Raw genomic sequence first — 11,781 nt, 5'->3', positions numbered from 1 at the left:
TTCAAAAGCCTCCCTATGTTTCGGTAACCACTGCCATTCAATATTTGATTTTAACAATTCCCTTAACGGTGCAGTGATTGTAGAGTAATTTGGAATGAACCTATTTACGTAATTTACCATGCCAATTACTCTTTGTAATTCCTTTTTATTTTTGGGTTCTTTTAACTCAAGTACAGCTTTTACCATGTCCCTATTAGGTCTAATTCCCTCTCTACTGTACACATGCCCTAGGTATTTAACTTCGTGTACCTTATATTGTAGTTTTTCAGGATTGAACTTAATGTTCAAGTTTCTTGCTCTCTCTAGCACTACATTCATGATTTGATCGTGTTCTTTTTCAGATTCTGCCCCTATTAAAAGATCATCAAAATAGACGACTACACCAGGAATATCTCCAAAACACTTTTCATTTAATTTCTGAAACACTTCTGGAGCTATGCTTAGACCAAAAGGTAGCCTTAAAAACCTCCCAACACCCATACGGTGAGCTAAACGTACACAATCTACTTGACTCTTCATCAAGCTCAATGTGATAGAAGCCATCTTTCCAATCTAAAACACTGTACACAGATTTTTTATTTAACCTTGCACTAACCTCTTCCACAGTAGGGATTATTGCATAATTTCGTTTAAGAGCTTTATTTAAATCTTTAGGATCCAAACACAATCTCAGGGACCCATTAGGTTTTTCAACTATAACTAGATTGCTTACCCAACCCGTTGGATTTTCTTCTTTACAAATAATTCCATCTTTTTCTAGTTTTTCAATTGCTTGCTTAAGTTTAGGCTGTATACTTAGCGGCACCCTTCTTGGTGGCTTTGCAACAGGTTTTGCGTTTTTGTCAACTTCTACGTGTAGTTTCCCCTTGTACTTACCAATACCTTCAAATACATCCTTATTTTGAGATATAAAACTACTCTTGGCCATTGTTGTTACAATATCAACAGGTACTCTTTGTATTAAATGTAACTTTGTGCATGCACTTAGGCCTAATAACGGCTTAGCTGCGTTACGTACACCTTCAACTATTACAAAATCTAAGTATTCATCCGCGTTTTTTGACACACAATGTAAGTTTACAATACCTACGGGTTTAATTTTATGACCACCATAGACTTCTAACAACATTTTGGTAGGCCTAACCTTAAATTGTTGATTTACACGTTTAAATTCTCTTATTGGAAGCACGTTGACTTCTGCACCTGTGTCCAACTTAAATGTGATCTTTTTATCTTCCACCTGAATGGTTTCTTCCCATTCTTGCCTTGCTGACATTACAGCATTAATGTGAGATATTGACACTTCTGATAAATACAGTACATCACTTGTGTCCGTTGTTTCCGCTACTTCTTCCTGTATGCATTGGACTTGTTTAGCCTTGCACCCCACTGCAAAATGATTAAACTGTTGACACTTTCTGCACTGTTTACCGAACGCTGGGCACTGCGCTTTCTTATGTACTGTGTTGCACTTCTTACACTTGTACTCATTATTGTGAAAACGCGGGTTCCTTGCACTTTGTTCTTTACACTTATTTTTGTCCTCTCCTGTTGTCCATGCATAACCTGGCGGAGCTGATAACTTTTTTCCACTTGAACTTTTTCTTCGCACTTCACTAACTTGTTTGTTCTGTATGGTATCTGCTTGTTGTCTGCTCAATTCCGCTGCACGTCCCATTTCAATAGCCTTATCTAGTGACAGTTCTCCTGCACGCAACATTCTTTCCTGTAATACCTTATCACGTATTCCTAACACAATACGATCTCTTATTACACTGTCTGTTTGATCACCAAATTCACACGTCTTAACCAGTTTCTTTAAATCAGTAACGAATGAGTCAAACGATTCTCCTTCATCTTGCACACGGGAGTTAAAAACATAACGTTCTACGACCACGTTTTTCTGGGGATTGAAGTAAGTTTCAAAAGTTTGAACAACTACCTCGTACTTCTTTTTGCCTTCATCACTTATCTCAAAAGTGTTGTAAATTTCTACAGCTTCTTCACCAACTACATTCAGTAATATGGCAACTTTGGTGGCACTGGGCTTTAAATCTTGGCCGCTTGCAGTCATATAAATATCAAAATTTTGTTTGAATTTTCTCCAATTCTCACACAAATTACCGGTAAGGCAAAGTTCCTTCGGGACTTTAGCTGACTGCATTTTTTGTTTTGCTAGATGACAGTCTCACTGTTAAAAGATAACCGACTGCGCCATGTATCGTTTGCTATGTTAATTAATTAATACACTTAAGTGTATTACACTAGAACGTATTTATTATTAATTTCTAATTCACTTTACAGTGAATACACATTAAATCACATGACATCTGCTGTACTGTCACAGGCTATATCATCATAATGCACACTGTCAGTGTGACCAGAACCTATTGACAACTATTGCATCTATTACAGTTTGTTGTAGGCCTCACTGTGGCTGAGGCATGCCTACTCGAGATTTTCTTTTATGGGCATTTGTTGGTTTTAGAATTTTATTTCTATTATTCATGTATTTTGTGCGAATGAACGACCTAGTTCTTACATATATCTTAATTAAATGTTCATTCATATCAGGATACTTTTCACTTATTTTCGCGGTTACTCTTTTTACAATGTTTTTTTCACCGGACATAGTGCTGGTATCATTAATGTCATTGAAAATAAGTTCAAAACCCTTCATTTTTGACATCCATCCTGGAACGAGGAGACCACCACGCGAGAGAAACTCGATCCAACCTTCAGATGCTGTTGTTGATTTGGGGTTTAACGTCCCGTTCAGCAGCGAGGCTATATGAGACGTGGACCTACTGATTAACGTGGAATCCGAACCACCTGAGCTCCCGCGGGAAATCGAACCCAACTCTCCCACGCCAAAGGCGCGTACGCTAACCGCTTAGCCACGGAAGAGCTCTCTTCAGATGCTGTACCGGGTATGGAAGAAAGTACATCTCTAGATAGTGTACCCATTGATGTGTCGTATTTTCTTCCTTGATGAGCGATGTATCCAGCAAGAAATCGAAACCCTTCTACTGAGCAATCTGTCTGTTGTTCAATAGCCGGCGGTTCGGTAGGTGTTCTGTCATCTGATACAAAGATATTTTCGATTTCGGTTTCGCCTTGAATCATTGACAAGGGTTGTGTCATATCTGGTACAATTCCTTCTAATAATTTCGATGTCAAGAAATCTCCATCATCTTCTTGCGCGATACGAACTTCATTTGAAAGAGGGATTTCATTTATATTTTTCCCCATAAGCAAAAGCCGCAAACGGTGTTTAAATTCGATTGCTGTCGGATGGTCATAGCCCATGCAACCAAAATGGCTGGGCCAACGTTAAAATATGGTTGCATTGATCTTTGGTGACAAAAGCAACGTTGGTCCAGTGTTATTTACGCCGTTACTAGCAACCAACCAAGTCCCAGTGTTGGCCCAACATCATTTTACGTTGGAATAATAGTTGTATTCAACCAACCTTTTTCCAACAGTGGGCCATTGTTGATTTTAGGTTTATATATATACACCCTCACGACATTGTCAAGGCTCTATATTTGTATTTTACATTTAAAGTCGCAACCGGGTATTTCTGGCTGCCGTATTCGGTAGCCCGATCATCACCCTTGTTCTTCGCGTGCAGTCATTCGAAGAACTGAAAACGTACTCTGTACACAAACAGTTTATGGTTGTGAACTCGGAAATCCTGGTACTTCTGCTTGTCAAGGTCAAAAAGTGGGAGAAAAAAGGATGTGTAGAATGTAAAGAGGGTTCAACAGTGACTGATACTTGTAAGAAACATATTCATTTGTAGTTCGTGCACATTCCGCCTTTAGCGCTACTGTGGCACAACGTATATTGTAACTGTATAACTCGTGAACACCGCTTGTAGGTCTATTGGCGTATGTGAAGACCGAAACTATGTTGTCAGCTCTGACTGCGATAAGGCATTGCTGTGCTGCTTTTGCTTTTCTTTTTTGTCCTTTGTCATTTGTGAGACGCCAAGCATGTTGTTTTTGCTTGTTGCACGCGCTGAACGGGTTCCTGCGGAGCGAAGTATTTAAGAAGTTAACTACATATTCTTGTTTTGCGATAAAAATATGATAAGTACTTTGAATTATAATACGATTTTAAATTGGTTAACTGTTGAAAAAAATACGAAAATAAAGCTGTACTTGTAAATGTATATTAGTAGAGGACGTAGCTACTGACAGTGTTGCAGGCATGTAGCCAGGATTACGTGAATGGGGAAGGAGTCCGTGACATGAAATACTGTGGTCATCACAAAAGGGGCTCGATCACTCTAATCTATTTTACTGGAACATATATTGGTTCGTTTAGCCAACATTTCGTAACGGTGAGGGGGAGTGACATGAAATTCTGAAGACCCAGTACCTCGATCAATCTAAACTATTTTACTATCAATATATATTGGTTTGTTAGGACAATAAAATGAGGATATGTTGGCAAGTATTTTGATAACAAACTATGAAGACATTTCGAGCAAAATAAAAAAAAAATATTGAAAAAGATTTTGCACTATTTATGTCCTTCTCCTGTTTATTCAAATATAACAATTTTCGTTTTGTTATGACCTCAATTATTATAAAAAGTACATACTGAATACTGTCTTGTAAACTATCTTTTAATATAAATAAAATAAAGAGTTTGTTTGTTTGTGCGTGTGTATGTCTGTCTGTCTGTGTGCGGCCTGGGAACCAGACGAGTGGAACGAGAGTTACCAAATTTTGGTCAGGGGTACCTTGGCCCAGGCTCCAGATCAAGACGCAGCGATTTTTTCAAATTTCGAAGCAGTGAGGTCTCAGGGGTCTTTTACCGGAAAAGGCTTGGGAACCAGACAAATTGACCGAGCGTTACCAAATTTTAGTCACGAATACCTTGGTCAAGGCTCCAAACCAGAGTAAATGTTTTTGTCGAAATTCGAACCAGGGGGTCTCAGGGAGGCGTTTACCGGGACATGTAAATGTAGTAGAAAATGACCGATATTTTACTATTTATTTATTTAATAATCATCAGATACAGCTCAGAGGCCATTTTGCATTGAATATCCAACAACATTAACAATTGAAAGGATTTGGGAAGGTATCGCCCAGGGCCAGTTTAGTAGGTGCCATCTCTGCATTTGCCTGGTAGGACTGAGGGAAACTCTGGAAAACTTCAGTCAGGATAGTAGGCAGCGGGATTCGAAGCCACAACCTCCCGAATGCGAAGCCAACGCTCTACCACACTATTAGTGTCGAATTCTTATTTTCGCGGTCGCTGAAATCAATGGTGAAACTCCAATCGCATTAATTTCCAAATTCACGCTATTCGGCTCCGGGCCGGGGGTCACCGGAGGGGGGTGAGATACCAAGACATATTTAAGTAATTCAAAATGACCGATATTAGTGTCAAATCCATAGTTTTCGCGGTCGCTGAAATCAATGGTGACACTTCCATTATCGATGACTTGGAAGTATGCGGTCCGGGAGTCAGCGGTGGGTGGATACCGAGGCATGTAAGAATATCCCAAAATGACCGATATTAGTATCAAATCCATAGTTTTCGCGGTCGCTGAGATCAATGGTGATACTCCCACAGGCGTTGACTTCCAAATACAGGCGTTGACTTCATGTCTTCAACTTTACGGGATCCCGAGATATAAACATCTTAGTATAATAATAATTGTAATATCCACCTCTATTCTCTTCCAAACCCTTTTCTACCCTTCTACATCACAATCAAAAACGCTGAAATATGTATCTAATTATTGGGATTACAGAGCAAGATTTATAATAATATTGTACAGTTAGTACTTTGGTCCATCTCGTCCGTTACTTCGCACGAAACTCTTGAACGAAACTGAATTTGACTTCTGTTTTTTGCAATTGATAGCTAAAGTAATTATCTCGAAAGCGTTCGTTAGTAGAGGTTGTGCATCAGAAACCAGGAGTGGTAGAAATCAACCATTTTTGCTTTTAACGTTGATCCTGTAAACCAAAAAGGGTAATAGTTAGCAAGAAACGGTTTCCGGCAGTCGATTTAGCATCCCAAGAATACCTTTCAACTCCATCCTTAATACTGTATTGAAATAGAAAGTGGCAGAAATAAACAAGTTCCCGCTTTAACATTGAATGGGAAAAAACGGTAATATATAGCGAGAAGCAGTTTTGGGAAACCGACTAAAAGATTCCAAGAACACCTTTCATTTCTATCCTTAACACTGATAAAACTAGTAGCGGTAGAAATCAAGAATTTTCGGTTTATTTTTCATTACTGTGGAGCAAAAGCTGTAATAGATAGCGAGAAACTGTTTTTGACAATCGACGGAGCATCCCAAGAATACATTTTGTCTTTCCATAACACTCTAATAAAATCAGAAATGACAGGGTGTCTACTAAAATTCCAAAATGAAATTTCATGACCTTTTCTTTAACAAACCATTAAATTTAGTAACATTCTCAAAAGCGAATTTGAGTGCGACTTGGGCCAATTTTCACGCACGTGATAGAAGCGTGCTTTACTTGTGATTTGGTAGCGTCTAAAACCATATGCGTTTTTGGTGGTGAATTTTGACATTTTATAGAACAACATTTACAAGTATGTACTTATATTTGAATCGTGAATGAATAAAAAATGAATCGTGATAAAATGAATCGTGACCCAAAAGCAAAATTTCTTGACTTTCATGACCATTTTCTGATTTCGTGACTTTCTTTAATCCTTTTCGTAACCGATAGCCACCCTGGTAATCCAGAATGACTTCCAGGTTTAATGTAATATACATAGAACATGACCTATAAGAGACAGCGAGAAGAGTTTTTTAAATGAGTTAGCGTTCTTAAAATTGGTACCATCTCTTCTTTTACCCTGTAATCAAACGTAATTATTAGAAATCAACCACTTCCGGTTTTAACATTCATCGTTGTACAGTCTTTTCAAGAAATCTTGACCACTCACCCTGGTATGAAAGATGATATTCTTGCACCCGCAAAAGGAAATTATAATGCTGGGGCTCTTAATAAACTTCTTAATCGACCAAACAAAATTCACATTTATTTGATTTAATTCTAACTATAGGTAAGACCACAGGCCTTTTCAAAGAGAGATGAGTGGCAAAGTTTTCTTGAACAAGACTGTATATGACAAACGGCAATAGATAGGCACCGTTTTTGTATTCGATTAAGCGTCCCTAGAATATTTTCCATCTCCACTATAATCACTAGTAAATAACACTAAGTGGTAGATATCTACTACAACTTCTGGTTTCAATTTTAATTGAAAAATATTGGGTGGTCCTGTTTACTCTCTTTAAGTGATTTTGTTTTAAATTAGAAGTCCTAAAGCCAAATTTCATGTTTGTAACTTTCAAAGATTCTGAGATACCGATATGCTATTATATGAGTAATAATTCCTATTCTCATCTTTTCCTTCCCCTTTATTACTAAGAGATAAAAGAAGTGCTGAAACACGTGTTAAATTATTTTAAATTGGAAATCCAAATACCAAATTTTAAGTTCCCAGTCCTATACGTTTCGAAGATGAGGGTATCTTATTAAAATAACTCTCTCCACAATTCCTCCTCTTTTTGTGAATTTTCAAAAAAATTTCTTAGTGGTACCCCACGTTACAAATCCTATGTAGGTGTAAATTCAAAGTTTCTAGGCAGTCCCTAGAGCAGTGGCTTCTAATCTAAGGATGCGAGTCTCTGACAGAACTAAATTTAAAATTACAAATATTACGAATGTTGTAACAAACATTAAATTAGATATTTAAACACGAAATAACTATTCTGTAAGAACTGTGGTTTCATTGACAAAACTGGTAAAATATAATATTCCACTGCACTACAATGCTATGCAGGAATCTTGCTGGAAATAAATATAAATTTGTGAGAATATGGCTATTATTATTTACTATTATTATATGCAAGCCCGTTCTTCGTACGGGTCAGCGGCGTAGCGTAAGGGAACGCCGGTATGCCCGGCATCCCCTGTTAATAAGCAAAAAAATACGTATTTCATTTTATATAAATTGTTTGCTTGTAATTATTATCACAATTATTTCCACTGCAATCTTCTGGATGTCCTCTCTTGCCTTACTTTGACAGGTGGAACCTACGCATGCGCATCACTCAGGTGCACATTTTCTCTCTTTCCTCTTGTCGTATGCTATGTTCCTTGGGCATCCAGGCCTACTGCAAGCAACGTGGTTTTGGTCTGCTTTCTGTCGAATGCGCATGTCCAACTACTACTCTCTTCATCCCTTGCAACTCTACATTTTGCTTTAGATATGCGCTGGCGTATTCAAGTATTTCCAACTCTATATATCTTGAACTAAGTTATAGTTTCTGTACAGAACGTACGAGCGCTAACATCAAGGAGATAGAACAAAACAAAAGTGGTTAATTGAATGTCTTTTTGAAGCATGCCGGTTATGTATATGTAAATAATAGTATAAAAATAGTTATGCTTTAATCGTAATTAAATGCATCGTAATTGTAATTGTAATTGTAATTAAAGGCAAATTATTAATCTTCATCATAAATACATAGTATGTTTAGTGGCGTGGCCAGAAACTCTTTGAGGGAGCTCACACACACAAGCATAAATATAAAGAATTCTGTAGAATCACGGTCACCGATCTGGTAGACCAAGAAAGCCAGTACTCCTTGCCCCTCGTAAGGATTGCTTGGGACCTTCAGTCACTGGCACCTATCCCGGGGAGATGAGGAGGACATGTCCCCTCCAATCTTGGAGCAGGGGGACTGTCCCCCCCAACTATCCGATTTGAAACTGTGATGATTTGTATCCAACTGCTACAAAGGAAAGCAAGATGAAATTGATGTCCCTTGACTTGTTTTATTTTTAAAAAAGAATCGTATTCTTTAATATTTCATTGTCATTAATTATTGTTAGTCTATTTGCAGCTACTTGTTTAATTCCTGTAAAGATTCCTATAATGCTATTGTGATCATCATAATTTTGGTCAAATAAGAGTATTGTTGCGCCATACATAGTTGACTTTCTTTCATAGTTTTGGGGAAGTCATTATATATATTATTACAAAACAAGTGTCCTAAAATTTTAATGTGGATCATTGTGGATGCGTAAATAGAAACATATCAATTATAAATATGCATGTATTCAGATTTCAGAATGTGTTCACGGTACTGATACGTATCACAATTTCATCTACATCCCCTGGTATATAAAATACAACAGATTCACCTCAGAAATCAGATTCATCTACCGTAATATGAATCTCATCTCCCCTCCCCCCGGAATAAGCCTCAAATCTGCCCTCCTCCCAATGTTGAAGACTACTGGTCTGGTCCTCTGATCCTTCACAACATTGTTTTTCATCTTCATAAATATTTTGAACATTGCTTTAAAAAAAATAGGAACGGTCTTACCCGTTCCCCGAATGTTGAAGACAGATTTGCGCCCCTGCCTTCAGTATCTGGATATCTGACAACGAAATACATACACAGAAACAGGCCCCCTGAGTTGTTTAAGTGCTTTCTATTTGCATCTTCAAATGATATACGTATACACTCAGCTGCATATTCACGAATGGGCGTCTGAGTTCCGGACTCAAGAAGACAAATTTCTAGAGGCGACTTTTCAAAGAACGAGATTGAAGTATGGTATGCAGAGAAAGAAGCTGCCCACGAGAAAGAAATAAAGGGAACTATACTGGAAACAATGTTCATACAACAGCTGGGCCGAGTTTTCTTGTCACATGGTAGTGGTAAGAAGGAGCTGAGACAATTGCTTATTGGCTTCTAACGTAATCGACGCATTTGCTTCTGTATATCCCACTAGGCCACCAATTAGGGGGCCTCCCCCCTAATTTCTTTAATAACCCTATATTTCCCATCGGTATAGCTATGTATTGCTGATTTTAGTAGTATTGTATCGCACAAGTGACTAACTTTGGCATCCCCATTTCGGAATACCACACTACGCTACTGGTACGGGTAGAATAGGTTTATGAGAAATATTTGAAAGTTATATATGATCACTCTTTCCCCATTACGTAACTTATTTGAACAAAAGTGAAATAAAACCCCTAACTCGACCATGTTCAAAAATGTGTTTCATACGATGCAGTATTTATTCTTTGCAAGAAATCTAAATTCTCTTCAGCTTTTACGATTCTTTTATTTCGAAGTGAGTTGATAAAATAGAAATGTCCCACATGCTAAATATGTTTAAAAATTCATTTCAGACGTTTCAAACACTTTGCCACACTGTAACCTCTTTTGGAAGCAGAATTTTCGAAAACGCTGGGGCATGTCCACATGATGACCTCGTTAAGCAAAAAGTTATATAACTAGTTTCATCTCCTTGGCTTGGAAGATATTTAATTTTCGCCGTATATATTAACTCCTCCACCTCTTAGGATACAAATTTTAATAAAACTGACATGATTAAGAAATGGCTTCTGCCAAGTGCTAACTATGTTCTAAAATTCTCAATCATTTTTCATGAGATGAGACGGAAGTGGAATTTCCTAGAACGCTGGGTTGCGTGTCTACTTGGTTTTTATATTAAATCTCATCTTCATACATGAGAGATTTGAAAGATACTGTATTTTTAGCAAATATTTTAGACCTTGACCCCTCCCCTTAGGATACGCATTTCAGTGAAAGTGAAATGATGAAACCATGCCCTAGAGTAGTTCTAAATATGTTCAGTAATTCTCCTCGAACATTCTATGATGATGAGACAGCGAACGCCGATTTGAATGTCGAGAGTAAGTAAATTAATTCCTCCCTCCTTCTGCTTAAAAGGAGAATTTCGAAAACTCTGAAATACTTATTCCATTCTTTTTAGTTCAGAGTTGGTTTACGAAATTTCACATTACGAATTTAAGCGAATTTCACATTTCATGACATTTTCTGAATAAATAGCGGTAAGTTTTATATTATAGAAATCGTGTTTTTTCTCTATCTTTAAGACGGAAATTTCCGGAAAAATACGTTCAATTATTTATAGTTAAGAAATCAAAGCCAAATTTCACACCTCAAACGTAAGCAAATGCAGAAAGTTTAATAGTTAGACACTATTCTCCATTCTCATCTTAGGACAGAATTTTCGGAAAACCTAAACATGTATTGGTTCGTTTCTAATTGAGTTTAATTTTGAAATTTCACGTCTCCAATATAAAGAATTCTTACATTTATCAAGAGGGTATTATGATGGCAGTAGAAAATAAGAATGGGAAGGTAGTCAGCGAGAGAAATGAGGTCATAGGAAGGTGGAAAGAATACGTTGAAGACTTATATGAGAGTAGGGATAGACCGTGTAGCCTAAATGTTGAAGTAGAAAATGAAGTAGGCGAGGATGATAAAGGATTTAGTATTCTTAGTGATGAGTTTGAAAAGGCTATATTCGAGATTAGAAATGGAAAGGCAACCGGAATAGATAACATACCAATCGAATTCATTAAAAATATAGGAGACAAGTGAAAGAAAGAATTGTTCTGATTTTACTAAATCCCTGTACCTTGTACTTGTGCAAGGACTTCGAAAATTCAATAGGAGGTAGATTGAAGAGCAAATAAGTGAAGGTGTGAGAGGAGTAAGTGTTGTATCGCCGGACCGTTTTTTTTTTAATTTACCGGGTAAATTGAATCATTTATTTTGATTTGTGAAGAAGAGTGAGTGAATGTGAGGCGAGGGGAATAGTTGAAGTTAAGAAAGTGATTGCTGTAGGCTGTGTTTGATGTAAGGGACACTGTATGTGAAGGCGAAAGGGACCATTTCGCAGAGAAACACACTTC

At 37.4% G+C, this 11,781-nt stretch overlaps 1 protein-coding gene across 1 annotated transcript; it reads right to left on the bottom strand.

The window, feature by feature from the left end:
* Positions 1-406: 406 nt before the first annotated feature.
* Positions 407-2,164, bottom strand: LOC145669772 (uncharacterized). Its single transcript, XM_081738111.1, has one exon. It carries the CDS (start codon positions 2,162-2,164, stop codon positions 407-409), a length of 1,758 nt encoding a protein of 585 aa, XP_081594237.1.
* Between the last annotated feature and the right edge of the window lie 9,617 nt (positions 2,165-11,781).

Source organism: Thermobia domestica, chromosome 14, assembly GCF_964235325.1.
Source record: "Thermobia domestica chromosome 14, izTheDome1.hap1.1, whole genome shotgun sequence".
NCBI classification, from domain to species: domain Eukaryota; kingdom Metazoa; phylum Arthropoda; class Insecta; order Zygentoma; family Lepismatidae; genus Thermobia; species Thermobia domestica.
The sequence above is the reverse complement of the archived record's forward strand: the minus strand, read 5'-3'. Positions and strand labels throughout refer to the sequence as shown.

Excerpts from the sequence above, each read along its gene's own strand:
- LOC145669772 (XM_081738111.1), bottom strand. The coding sequence starts at position 2,164 with ATGCAGTCAGCTAAAGTCCCGAAGGAACTTTGCCTTACCGGTAATTTG.